The following is a 14,484-nucleotide window of genomic DNA, read 5'->3' on the forward strand; positions in this document are numbered from 1 at the left end:
AAAACATTTGCTCAACTAACCAATTAATCGACCAATCGTTGCAACTCTAGCATTCGTCTGAATTCAGGTAGCATTGGCGAAATTGCATTTTCCCAAATGATCACAGTACTTAGTCAGTTTCAGATGAGCTGTTCATATGAGAACACATATTTACAAGATTTGTTGATCCATATCCACTTTCAAAAATGGCGACAGTACTTTGCTGTACTGTATAATGCAAATCGATCCATCACGCAGATTTTTATTGACTGTAAAAGAAAAGGGGCGTGTCTCGCCGTATTGATCCATTTAGCTTTAACTAGATTGGGTCGTGGTTGTTATAATTTTTTTCTGATTACCCACGTATACTGGCCTACATTTCACTGTTCAAACTGTGTACTGCTATATCCTATACATCTACATCCATGGATAAGCTTTCATAGACGCATATAATGTGATCTGCACTTTAAATTCTGCGTGTGCGTGTGTGCGTGTGTGTGTGTGTGTGTGTGTGTGTGTGTGCAATCTGTCTGGGATGAGTACTTTGTGTGAGAGAGAGAGAGAGAGAGAGAGAGAGAGAGAGAGAGAGAGAGAGAGAGAGAGAGAGAGAGAGAGAGAGAGAGAGAGAGAGAGAGAGAGAGAGAGAGAGAGAGAGAGAGAGAGAGAGAATCTGATGATTAATCACCCTCTGCACCTATCCAGGCTAATGCTTAGCAACTGCCAAGCACCAGCCGGGCCTCATGTCCGCTCACTGCGTCCATCTCGGCCACAAAATTAATTCCTATCGTCCTGAAACAATCTAATAGGATTACCTCGCAGTACTACGATAGTGAGCTGGTGCTGTAAAGAATAATGACACCCAATGAAAGCATTCAATTTGTTGAATCTGTTAAAACATGAAGGCAGGAAGAGCCTCTGCTCAGTTGTCGTAGTGCATCACAGAAAGACCAGAACCTCTGGAAAAGATCCCAGAAATATGGCACTTTGCTGCTATACCTATCCGTGTTTGTCTTGGGTAATGTGTTTACGTGCTTGCCTCAGCTATATACTCACTAGTGGTGTGTACTTCCCACAGTAACCTCTCGTTTCTGCTTCCCTTGTCTTTGACTGTTTGGTTAATTTGACCTTAAGCAATACCCTAAGTCCACATAAGATACTGAGGCGGATATGAGAAAATAGTGGACCTAGTCTGGCCTATATCCCTGTGTTGATATTTGTTTTGAGGGAGCGAGTGTGTACTGGGTGTGTTCTCCTACCATGTCATCTCTGTGTTTTCGTATGTGGCCTCAGTCAGTGTGGGTAATCGGCACCAACCCAAAATGCTGGTAAAATTTTGGCTACAGCTTGGGGGAGTTTTTGGCTGTTTCATCAGCCAGCGTGTGCCAGGCATCCAACCACGCTCTCAGACAGATAGTGAAAGTAGCTATTAGATTCTAGGAGCCACTACCAGACGCTAGATGAAAAAAATGAACTGCCTGCCGGCCCTGACCGTTGGTCATGTGGTTCACTGACGCAGGTCTGTTTTTCTGAACCCGTTAGCATTTGACCCCTGTGGACCCCTGTGGTTTTGCTTTTGGATCGTTCTCCTCAGACATTGGTCTGATGTTTGTAGCGAGGGTGTTACCTGGTCGCTGTATAAACGAGTACATAATGGAGAGGTTGTGCTTAGATGCATTTGTCGGACAGACAAAGTGGTGAATGAAGAGAGTGATTGACTATATAGATAGGTTACCTGCAGGTTGACAGACAGGTTGGGTATTCTTGTCGTGCAAGGCTCGTCCATTATCAGTCATGATGAGGGCAGGATGTTGTAGTTTTCTTTTGACGTCTTTATAGGCCACTACTAATAAACAGGCTTTCATGCCTTTATTCACATTTTTTAATGTTAATGTATTCTTTTTAACATCAGCTCATAATTGTCTGTTTTCACTTGCCGTTAGCTTGAGACGGGTGTGATTTCAAGTCGGCCGGCCGTACAATAGACCTCAATCAGACCTTAAGGTATACTGTTGCTAAACCTGCTTATTATTCTCAATGGGAGAACAATGGTGGCTGTTCTGGAAATGTTCAATTTCTATCTACTATGCACCAAATTATTTTTTTTTAAAAAGTGGGTAGCAAAATGCTTTTGCAGATTGCAGCATTATTTTCAATAACACACGAGAGGCCGTGATGCGATCTCCTAAAAACTCACAGGTCCTTGATTTGTCTGTCACCATTGATCATCTCTTGCGTGTGTTTCCCAGACTTATATCTTGTAGCACAAACTGATTTCAAAAGATGTATTGTGGCATTTCTATTTTACAAGCATACATCTTTTAAGTCCAACAGGCTCTCCTCCTCCCTGTCCCTGTGTTAAATATTTTACTTTAGTGTTAATTTGCTCTTTTTTGTGTACCTAATACCGCATATACATCACTGTGTTTTCATAAAATGCTAACGCCTGTTGTGTTTTGACAGCGACTCTGCAAATGTTTGAATGGTTTCCACAATTAATATTATTTATGCGTTTCGTTATGTTTTTTTCACAGCTGTGCTTTAAAATAACCGATATGATGCAGAAAGGAAAAAAAAGTGTATTTCTGTCGTGACCAGACAATAAAGAAAAACACAATCATGACTAACAGCTTATTGAACAACAACCAGAAGAGTCATTGGCTCTGTGCAGTGTGAGATCTCTGACACATAAATGAGGAATGGAAATCTTTTTTTAAGGTATTTCTGCTTTTAAGGTGGCATTGAAGAATGGCTGGAAAAATGAGGAAAGAGACGGAGGAAGAAATGAGACAATCAATCACATGATGTTATGGCGACATTTAGCACCAACTATAAATGTAAACAAGGAGGGTATGAATGTTGTTCTGTGGTCCTCAGCGGCAGTGTCTGCCTGAAGGTGTTGTACAGAAGGAAGCCAATATAGTTTATCAGAATTTGTTAACAAGTTGTTGTCAAAGGCTGCATATTTTGTTTGGCTGAGGTGGAGTCAAAACAGAAGTCATATCAGCATGGCACTGGTGTGTGTGTGTGTGTGTGTGTGCGTGTGCGTGTGTGCGCGCACATGTTGTGTTTACACATAATACAGTTGTGTGTTCTTGCACATATTTCTGTGTGCATACAAACATTTCCAGTATGCTTGGTATGCCAAGGATGCCCTTGTTTGTGGGTGACGAAGCTGTCGCTCAAGAATTCCTCCGCTCCTGCTTCGTTCTACTGATGTTTTTACTGTTGACTTCCATTATGCTGCTGAGGTGAATGAGTACATTTATAGCTCAGTCACTTAAGTTTTCAAGTAACAGCAGTTAAACACACAATAACTATGTGAAGAGGGGAATTGAGGTTAGGTTTTTAAAAAGATACAAACTCACTAAACAATAAGACAGAGACAAAATTAATGCTGACAACATAAATAAACTTTAATCAACAAAGGAGTGTCTCCTAATAAACCATGTGTCACTCAAGTGGTTCACACACCTGTGACATACACATGGGCACTCCGGTTTGTCTTGAAAACCAGCTTTGGGTAATATTCAAGCAGAAAAAAGTATTTTTAATAAGGTTTATCCAACTTATTTTTATCTCAGATTTTACATCAGTTTGCAGAATATATTAGTGAATCACTTGAGATTCCACGTGAAAGTAGGGCTCACTCCTAAGTTGTTTTGTTCGTCACTTCTGCTATTTATGCCAATGCGCCAGAATCTTAAATTAATATCTGAAATCCTCACAATATCTCGATATTGCATGTATTAAAAGAAAGGTATAAAAAAAAAAAAAAAAAAATTTAAGCGAGGCGTCATATCTTTTGTATTTTTCTTTGAAATAAGCTCAAGCTAAAGCAAGAATGAAGTGAAAACCCTTCAAAGATAACTGGGAAAGTGTCTGGCTGCTCCCCAATTTTAAAATTTCTTTTGTAATTAATAGTGTCCAGAATGTTCAGGCTGGGTTTAGAGTGTGAAGCTGTCAGAATGCTAGTCTCCTCTTTTGTGTGCTCTTTGTCCAGCTTTGGTTAATAGAGGCAGTGTTACATTAAACGATGTAGATAAATCAAGTTGTCCCAGTTGCTCCAATGGACCAATTGTAAGGACTGTTGGCTTTTTAAAACTGCTCGTCTTTGTAGCAGGTAAATAAAAGTAAATGGTGTTTCTCCTCTTTCTCTCCTCTCTTTAGGAACGCACCCGGTCATTTGACAGCTTCAACATGAACACGCTGGAGAGCTCCCTCATCGACATCATGAGGGCTGAGCAGGACACTCTGAAAGGTAAAGACGTCAATCAGGAACATAAAACACTAAGCAGACTACCACTAGCAGTACTACAGTTTTCATTTTACACTCTGTCAACAGCAGAGACATAGTGCATAGAAGCTAACATGATATGTGGTGGACAAAACAACATTGTTTGGATTTCATTTATTGATGATCCATATACAATATGTAATTTGTCTAAAGACGTAGGAGGGTATTTTACTCTACTAACGGTGTATTTTTAGCAACGTGTGGTGCACATATGACATAATTTCTTACAAGGTCAGTGCACGATATTTAGCCATGGTCATGTGTCAACTCATTTGAAATTAAATATAAAATCGCTAACGTTGGCCAACGTCCTCTAGCGCTGGAGAGACAGTGAGTGCGATTACTGACAGACGAGTGGCGCAGCAGTGAGAAGCCTGGGAAAGCGTTAACACACTTCGCTCATTCGTCATATTACTTATAAACGAATAAAGGCAGATAAATTCTCTGTGAATGTTTTACTGTCGTTGGTTGAATGACGTCATGGGAGTCTCAAAATTTCCACACACAAATGCAGTTAAGTTCACACATGACAAGCAGTTTGTAAATGGAGGTTCAACAGTTTTTATATAAATAAACTTTAAATGTAAATCCATATATTTTTGTGGATTTTTATACATTCATTTAAAGCAAGAAATATTTGTGTGTGCATCAGAAATATATTTGTGAATCTTTTTTCTTTTTTTTTCAAATGTGGATTGTTTTCACATTTATATAAAATGTTCATATTTTTGTGGGTGTTTTAAAAATCTTTTTGTTGAGAGAGGCATTTATATATCAGTCACAAAATACATTTGTGAATCCTTCCTCATTAATATTGAGACTTATTGAGTGTTATGGCAAAATATATTCCTTACTACTTACCCTACTCTTTCATAAATGAACTTCAAACATTTGTGACGAAGATTAAAACAAATGTGTAAGGATTTAATTACATTGGCCAAACATTCAGTAGGATGGTTTCACTTCAAGCTAGAGCTGATAACCACTCGCACACTTATTCACAATTTAACACCATTTCTTAACGGGAAAGTTTCACTTCCTCCACAGATCACATGTCTAGACAGTGTGTTGTCTTTTAGTGTTGTGATCAACAATAAAAAGAGAGGTCAACTCCTTTTCTCTCCTTCCCACACTGAATTTAAGTTTTCTCACTTTTGATCAAATTCAATGCAATGAGCCTGACCTCTTTTTCTCATGCATTTTGAGAAGGAGACGCAGAGAGAACACAGGGCTGATGGAAGCTTAGGCTTTGTATTTAAGACGGGATTTGTGAGAGAGATGGAAAGACTCCCACTGATCTCAACTGAAGTTGTTGGCTATCATTAGTTTCTAATGATCACCGCTGCAAAGCCTCCCATTTTGAAGGATGATAAAATAAAAAAAAATTCATAACACAATGACGCACAGTTGTTTCTATCCAAAAGGTCTGGCACATAGATACAGATGCATGTTGCCGTTACCTGTAGTGTGAAGTTCGGTGGTTGTTTATTAACAACACATCAAATCAGAATTAATATATTTTCCACATATTGCCAGTAAAAAAGTGTGAAAAGGAAACATTTGTTTGCTTGTTGGCAAAAGAGATGTTAGTCTGTTTCATTTCTGGGTCTGTGTAAATCCCTTTATTACTACTTCAGTCGAATGCAACAGCTCTGCAATCAGTCCTACCTTAATGAAGGTTATAATTCATTATCAGTTATAATATTCAGTTTTTGTTTTAGAGAGTTGGTGATTCCACTTTGTGATTGTTTTAGAGACTGTAGTTTGTTTTGCTCTTGCACTGTATTACGTTATACTGAGATGTGTTTACAGTAGTCTTTATAGATATGAATTGGGTTGACAAAATAACAAAAATAGGTACACCTTATTTAAACTAGTAGGTTACTAAATTACAAGTGAATATACAGTATATTCTATAAAATACAAAGTAGGTGCTAACACTTGTAATTGGCTGAAAAAGAGAATCATCCATTGGAAATTGGAATCTTAACTGTTTTGGATCATTGATTAATAGAGACAAGGGGATGCCTGTTATTGGCTGAATGGTGTGAGGCAACATTGGCCAATGGTAACCCAGAAATGGGTTATTGAATGCGCAGGTAGTCAGTGTTGTTTATTGTTTTAGAGCAGTCATTCCCAGTCCCAGAAACTTGGTCTGGACCCAAAGGTAGGTTGCCAAATAAACTTGCAGACTTTCTTTTATTATCTTTTTTTTATTTTTTTATTTAGCATTCATATTTTATGTATACCTTGCCACATGAGGGAGCCTGAATGTAGCCTGCTTAAAACATTGGAGTTAAAATGGAGGGCTAGCGCACATTCTATTTGTCAAACGAATGAGAGGAAATGAAAAGAATGAGGGAGCCTGTTCACGTTGCTGAGAGGGAGTAGCTCGTAGGACTAGTTTTGGTCATGACTGATTCAAAGAAAACACCTTTTTTTCAACCTTTAGAGGAATTTAAGGGATTTGGGTGTAGAGTTTAAGTTGTTAGCCATGTTTCTTATGTTTATCAAACCATAAGGCTTAACCCCGAACAATGACTACTGTACAACCATCTTTAAAAAAAAAATTTGTTTTACTTCATTGAAGTCTAATGGGCTGAGCAACAGAAACTGATTGTACTGTATCAAAAGATCAAAAATCTAAAATATCCATTAACAAGATTTCCTTTTCTAGTCTGTATGTACAGTTGGCTATGTCGAACTGTTGAACATTTGAAATGGTATTGTGCAGGAAATTAAAAAAAAATAAATAGTAAGTGCATTACTCCTTGTACCTGATTTAATCATATTTAATGCATATAATCCCATATGTTCGTCAAAGAAAGAAGTAAAACACACATACATACCAGTTTCACGACCAGAAGAACAAGATGAGTGAACACTCTGAGCTCCAGACACTTCACTATCACCTTGTATTTATTTCAGCCTCACACCCACTGGGCTCAGCCACATCCAGCTGTGATCTAATGTCCTGCTGTCAAACCTTAGTAAATCTTCTCTCAATATTAATAGTGGAAGACTGGAAGGTTACCTCATTATAGCCATGTTCTGGTGTCTTAGCTCCAGCCATGCTGGCACAGATTCCTGCGACTAGATTAGATCCGAGAGCTTGGCAACGACAAGTTTTCTTCTAAATTGAAAACCCACACGCTTCTGCTTCATTAGGAATTGAACCATGAAGGGTTTTTAAATTATGAGGTATTGTTGACCTAACTTCCTGTAACAGTTTATTGTGATTACTTTGTCCATTTGTGTCGCAGCTCTGTTTATCTTTGTTTAGGAAAGACAGACTTGTTTGTATGTATATATTTGTTATATAGTGAATGAATCCTCCATCTTTACAATTCATTTTATGCTTTGTCCAATATATTGTATCACAACATTCTACCCTCTTAATTGCCCTCGGTGCCCCATTCTTTACTGCTTTCACATGATGCATCACGACATATCTCACCCCATAGTCCTAATTGTTTTTTGTCTTGTAGCCTTTGCTACATGTATCTGTTTATTTCTCCTTTTCATAATTATAGTCCGAGCTTGTACACTGCTGTGCCAAGTGTAGCAGTGACTCCTTCCCTTTTTCCTTGCAGCAAAGTAAAAAAAGAAAAACATAATTACAGCACATTTTTTTTAGCACGGACTCTTCTCCAGATTAAATGCCCCTTGCTTCCTCCTGCTCTCTGTCACACGCATACAAGCATGCACACACTCGAGTATAATAATCTCAGATCGCATGCATACACAAGCACATTTAGATGCTCATAACCAGAGCAGAAATCTCTCATTCCAGCACAACATATTGAACAAAGTGAACGCGATGAAGCACGGGAGGAGGCGAGACAAAATGTCTACAGTAGAAGTGGCTTTGAATCATTTCCAGCATTGTCCTGACTGACAGAAAGGATCCCTCTGTTCAGCCAACACACACACACACACACACACACACACACACACACACACACACACACACACACACCGTGTTGTGTGTGCTTGCACACATGTGTTTAAACTGTTACTGCACTGTACATGTATGCAGCCAGCCGCTTGCAAATACGGTTCACAGAGCGGGCACCCAGAACCCCGCAGACACTCTGGGATGTGGTGTGCTTACGTGTCGGCGCACTTGCTCCTCAGAGACTATTAAAGGCTCTTAAACGCCCAATAGGACGGGTTGTGCTCAGATGGACTTTGATTTTGGGCGGTGCACCTATCAGCACACATATATTACTAACCTAAATTACAGAGAGAGGTGAACGGTCGAAATTTGCCTCGCAGTCTAGAGGAATTGAGCGTGTCTGCGTAATCTGGTTTTGGTTGGCACTTGTAATTTGAGTTTGATCAAACTGAGCGTTTTGGTAGAAAGAGTGATTTGTGTTTTGATGCTCATAATGTCATGACTATGATGAATGTGCTTGAATGTATGGAAAGCCGTAGTGTAGTGCCTAGGCTTGAGCCACGGGTGGTCCGTCCTGGTTTCCGTGGTCTAGTTCTAGTTGTTTGCGCCACATCTACTGAGCACTGTGGGACTCAATAAGCCAGGTGTGGGGGAGGGGCCAGCAGCTTTCCATGTGGCATCGGAATGCACCAATCACAGGGTGGTTCGTACCCGTACAACAATGGTTGTACTATTTCAGCTCTTTCATCTCATTATCCCTCTGCAGCAAGCGGGCCTTGCATAACTTTGAAGCTTGTTTGGCATCATAACATGTATTTGTGTGGGTATATGCGTGTGTGTGCATGCAAGACGGGCCTGGCAAAATGGCTCAATGTGAAATGTATGATATGCGGCTCAGAGAAAGCGAGCGTGAGGCACAAACAGGGAAATGGAGGTCGATTAGAGGGAGAGAGATGGTCGGTGTCACACAGTTGACACAGAGGAATATGTCCTACATTGTGTGCAAAACTGTTCAAATGTTGCCCGTCAGCGAAGTAAATCTGTTCACATGCAGCAATAATCAAGAGCATTATCATGGTCACAGCCTTTTTACCAAATTACAAACTGCTGAACTGATAGTGGTGCTATATTTCCTCAGATTTTTTGTTGTGGCTGCCATTGTCTGATCTGTACTTCATCAAAATAGAAACTTCTGTATGTTTTACTGAAACATACATTGTTGTTTAGAATAATGAATAATAGCATCACACATCCTCATGATATATTCAGGCCTCATCCTGTTAGGAGGTTCATTATTTCTGTTCTGTGTCTCCCTGTGCAGGTCGTCTGGGATTCCCTCATCCAGGAGGAGACAACCCTTTACCCCTCAACGGTACGTATGGCAACCTAGTCAGGTTTCCAAGGGCCCACCAGGAATTCAAATAGAAATCCTAAGGATTTTGTGTGAAAAATGTCTCCAATATCTTTTAAAACATATTTGATTAAATGTCATTTTACAAGAGATTATCACGTTTCAAATAGTGTTTGAATCTAGCTCTCGTTAATCATCATTAATCTGAAAATATGCTCCCACCCGGCAGCTTAAATACAAAGTAAAGAAGTGACCTTTCACCTAGTTAGGAACTTCTGTCGGATCCTTTACCTTTGACTGTTGATACTGCTTTGTCACTCAAATACATAGATGGACAAAGAGGGGCATAATTCCCTGTCGAATATCTATTTTATATTGCTGTGAAAACAACTCCTTCTACATTAGAACACATGATAATGTTGTAATATAACTTAGCCCTATACAAATTGATCTGAACCTCGGCATGCTGGCTGTTAGCGGTCCGTTTCACAACTATTACCTATTGTGCATTGTTTGGTTTTGGCTCTACTGTTTTCAACATGGAAGCTGGCTCACAATCATTCACATTCTGAAGCTAAATGAATCACTTAAAAAGTGGTTCTGCAAACATTTGAGGCGAGAAATGGGCAATGCAGTAACAGAATCTAGTTTGACAATTTGATCGGATTTCACTAACTTCATGAGCAGTGATTGATTTTATGTTCTCCCTTACCGGATGCAAACTAGCGCCGTTGCCCCTGATTTTAGGGTTTTTGATGCAAAATATTAGGCTCTTTTGTAGATAAAAATAAGAACAAACACTCTTAATTATTTTCCTTCATCCCCGTGTTTCTGAAAGATGCAATGGAGACAAAAGGTTAATTTGATTTCCAGATATGGTCCTGTTGCACAGAATGCCTTTATATATATAACTCTTTACCTCTTTCGAATGGTTGAATAAAATCTGGAAAATCCCTTTGACGTGCCACAGTTTCCACAACAGCAGTTTAATATTCAGTTACCTCTCCTGTGCCCTTGCACACTCTCATTCTCTATGTAATTGTGTTGTTGTAGCTTTCGCCTTCTGGTCTTGGGCCAGGATGTAAAACACGAGAGGCCGGTAGTTTCTTCACAAGATCGCTGGGTCACATGGTCAGGTCACATGGTCAGGAGCTGTCATCAAGCTCTGAGACAGATGGTGCCAGCGGATAGGCAGGATTCAGAGGTTGCACACCAGCTCTCTCTGTCTCTCTCTGTCTCTCTCTCTCTCTGTCTCTCTCTCTCTCTCTCTCTCTGTCTGTCTGTCTGTCTGTCTGTCTGTCTCATAAGCGTACACAGATTGCATTCCTCATTTTCTTGATTCTCTCTCGCTCACTCTCATTTCAGCTCACCCCCACTCTGTGTATTATCAGCTTGTTTCTCTATCTCTTCCAATCTATTTATCTCTCCCTCACTCACTCACACACAAACATGCACACATATACCTTTTTATAGCACACTCTACTCTCTTCTCTTTCAATCTGCATTCCTGTTTCTCTCTCTGCCCCTCTCTCTTTCTAGCTCTCTTTGACCCCCGAGTTAATGTCCATCTGGGTTGGAAAGTCCACTGAGGGATTATTGCTTGTGTGTTCTGGCCGCTCCTTCATCCTCTCCATGTCCTTACACTTTTAGATGGGTCGATGCTTCAATCTCTCCAGTGTCGCTAAAGAAACGTTGTGTCCCTGTGAGCATATTAAATCGAATGAGTCGAAAGAGCATCTTCTTGACTACACATATGAAAGTGAACTGCATTGTGGGCTGATGGACCTGTAAAATCAGCCAAAAAAAATAAGCCAGTGTTACCTTTTTTATATTTATATCTTGCCATGGTCACATAAGTTCAACCATTATCAGCTGGGGCGACAGAAGCAGATAGCCATGCATGTACATAGCAGTGGCATAACTCTCTTTGGTGCCTTCCTGGGCTGCTATAGTGTTTAAATTGGTAACAATGAAGGTTGTTGACAGTAACCGATTGTTGATGTAGATGCATTTTGCTTAACAGTCTGAAGCGTGACTGTAGGAGGGCAAATCACATATTGTGAAATGGCTGAAACACTTGATGGTATAACTGCTCAGTTATTAACTCTGGCAGTTTCATTTGATTTATATTGTAAGAGAGTTCCGCTGCCCCCATAGTTAGCCACACTAGTGTTTCCTCTGCACTCATATCAACAACAGACTCTATGTAGTGGTGATGATAGGCGTTGCCCTGTGTTTTGTTTCCTTTCACCTGCACAGGAACTGCAGATGGAAATTAGCTAAAAGCGCATATATTGTTCTTTTTTTGAGGTCAATGTTATTTTGTATTTGTTTCCTGGTGTAACTAAATTTGATAAACTAAACTATCTTACTTTCTTATGAGTGTCCCTACTTACCTATGGTGTGCTTCAAAGTTCAGTCCTTGGACAAGTTCTTCTTTACCTTAAATTATTCTTGGTCATAATTAGAAGGCAGGAAGTCTCCCTCCACTGTTACGCAAGCCTCTGTTCTAATGTCTAATGTTGTAATCCTGGTGCCTGTATTTACTTGCTTTTCTTTTGTTATAGGACTTCTATAATCTTTGTTACTATTGTCCTGATCTTTCCTTTGTCTTCTTTGGATTGTATTTTTTATCTCATTGATAATGAGGGAACTTTAGTTTGAAAGACCTGCATAAAAAGCCACGTTTTCATGTCCAGATGCCAAACATGTTCATTCTGTTTCAGTATACACTGAGAGAACATTATCGTGTTGACATGATCATGCTGCAAGTCAGTACCTTTCTTCCCTGAAGTCTACAGACCTTCACAAGTTCGACTTGTACTTTAACTTTATAGTCTAGTGTTAATTAAGTGGCATGGTGACAGTTCCACGGGCTAATTATCATTCACAGCTGAGGGCAGACAGACAATGGAAGCACCTGGCACTTTTATTGGTACAGTGTATTATGCATCGTTTTTAATCACCCTTTTCTTTGATTTGTCCTTATTCCACATGCAGCCAGGAATTATAGCAGGAGACGAGGTAAAATATGTTCATGGGTGTATTATGTCCGGCATAAATTAACTCTCTCTGTCTCAATATATTGACTGAAAGCTGCTGTTATGATTTTATTGGTTATAGGGCGTTGGTGGTTAGATGTATGCTCCAACAATTTTTTGAATGACTCTGCGCTTTGTATCAGTACGGTGAAGTGACGTGTGTGTCTGCATGGTTGTTGTAAGTGTCGAACACTCTCATAAGCTTGTGAAATGATGAAATTATCGTCTTTCATCGTTTAGTTTGAGTTTCTCTCATTATGCTCGACTCTGCTTGCTTTTCCTTTTACTCATTTTCTCACACATTTTGCAATATTGTTAAGTCAGACAATAGTTGTTATTGTCACATTTAGCTGGAAGTTAATGAAGCAGAGAGACAGAAATTGTAATATGCGATTTACACACACTGCAGCAGAAGCAAAGACACATGGCCAGGCACATGGCAGGAGACACACACACACACACACACACACACACACACACACACACACACACACACACACACACACACACACACACACACACACATCCTCACTCATCCTCACTCACACACATCCACACACACACACACACAGCACATACTTTAAGCTGAGGCTAACTCTGTTGCATAAATCTTTTATAAAGCAGCTCAGCTCAGGTTGTATAGGAGCAGGAATAGGCCGGTGAGGACTTCTCTACAACACAGACACTAACAGTCTGTGAAGCTATCTAGACTTGCTCACTGAGGAGACTAATGTGTTTGTTACAGAGAACCTGCATGCACGTTCAGTCCTTCATATACATAGCAACTAGTTAGATAACAACATGACATTTTGTTTATTTCTTACTTTTTGTTTATTTCTTACTTTTTGTTTATTGTTGCTCCCCATGCCAAAGTGGTTTAGAAAATCCCTGCAACATTTCACTCTCACCAGAGGGTGTAAAAGGCCCCCGGTGCCCAATGAAAGTGAAATATATCGACGCCTCCTGAACCTGAACCAACTTCTCTCCTCAGGAAATAAACTTTTCCTCTTCTTCCTCTCTCCCTCTCTCAGGCCACTCCTCTCTCTTCCCGATGGAGGATGGTTTCCCTGATGACGAGCGTGGTGATCAGGGCCTTGCAGGCCTGGGCTCTCCACACTGCTTTCCTCACCAGAACGGAGAGCGTGTCGAACGTTACTCACGCAAGGTCTTTGTGGGAGGACTTCCCCCAGACATCGATGAAGGTAAAGTAGTTGCATTAAGATCAAAGGGATTTCATTTTTTGGTTATGATTGAAACTTAAGAGATGGGGAACTTGAGGGAAAATTATACCATAAGACATCATTGGAAAGTTACACCTGCAGCACAAGCATCTTACTGTACATTAAGGATACCGTCTGATGCAGGACTTTTCCTCTGGCCCAAAAAAAAGTCGCCACCTGGATTTAACTAAGCAAATAGGTACGCGCCTCCTATTGGATAATTACTGCATGGGCGATTATCTTTCAGCTGGCAACAAGTTATTTAACCACAACTGGTGCAATGAGTTGCTTCTCATTTCTTAAACAACCATGTCGAAGGATACATCCCGTGGTCGTGGAAAAGATGTTAGTCTGTTTGAGAAGGGTCAAATCATTGGCATGCATCAAGCAGAGAAAACATCTAAGGAGATTGCAGAAACTACTAAAATTGGGTTAAGAACTGTCCAACGCATTATTAAAAACTGGAAGGATAGTGGGGACCCATCGTCTTTGAGGAAGAAATGTGGCCGGAAAAAAATCATGATTGATCGTGATCGGCGATCACTTAAACGTTTGGTGAAATCAAATCGTAGAAAAACAACAGTAGAACTCAGGGCTATGTTTAATAGTGAAAGTAAGAGCATTTCCACACGCACAATGCGAAGGGAACTCAAGGGATTGGGACTGAACAGCTGTGTAGCCTTAAGAAAACCACTAATCAG

At 40.1% G+C, this 14,484-nt stretch overlaps 1 protein-coding gene across 5 annotated transcripts in view; it reads left to right on the top strand.

Moving 5' to 3' along the window:
* Positions 1 to 14,484, top strand: part of LOC137876539 (cytoplasmic polyadenylation element-binding protein 4-like) — a 28,070-nt gene that overhangs the window by 7,266 nt on the left and 6,320 nt on the right. For 4 of the 5 annotated variants that reach the window (XM_068716189.1, XM_068716186.1, XM_068716190.1 and 1 more), the window contains 4 exons: positions 4,147 to 4,237; positions 9,493 to 9,543; positions 12,523 to 12,546; positions 13,595 to 13,765. In XM_068716189.1, the coding sequence (XP_068572290.1) occupies positions 4,147 to 4,237; positions 9,493 to 9,543; positions 12,523 to 12,546; positions 13,595 to 13,765 (337 nt within the window). The remainder of the gene's footprint in view (positions 1 to 4,146; positions 4,238 to 9,492; positions 9,544 to 12,522; positions 12,547 to 13,594; positions 13,766 to 14,484) is intronic. The other variant, XM_068716191.1, reaches the window with a different exon arrangement.

Source organism: Cebidichthys violaceus, unplaced genomic scaffold (assembly GCF_023349555.1).
Source record: "Cebidichthys violaceus isolate CVI_PGR_0920_01 unplaced genomic scaffold, fCebVio1.0.p SCAF_20, whole genome shotgun sequence".
Classification (NCBI taxonomy): domain Eukaryota; kingdom Metazoa; phylum Chordata; class Actinopteri; order Perciformes; family Stichaeidae; genus Cebidichthys; species Cebidichthys violaceus.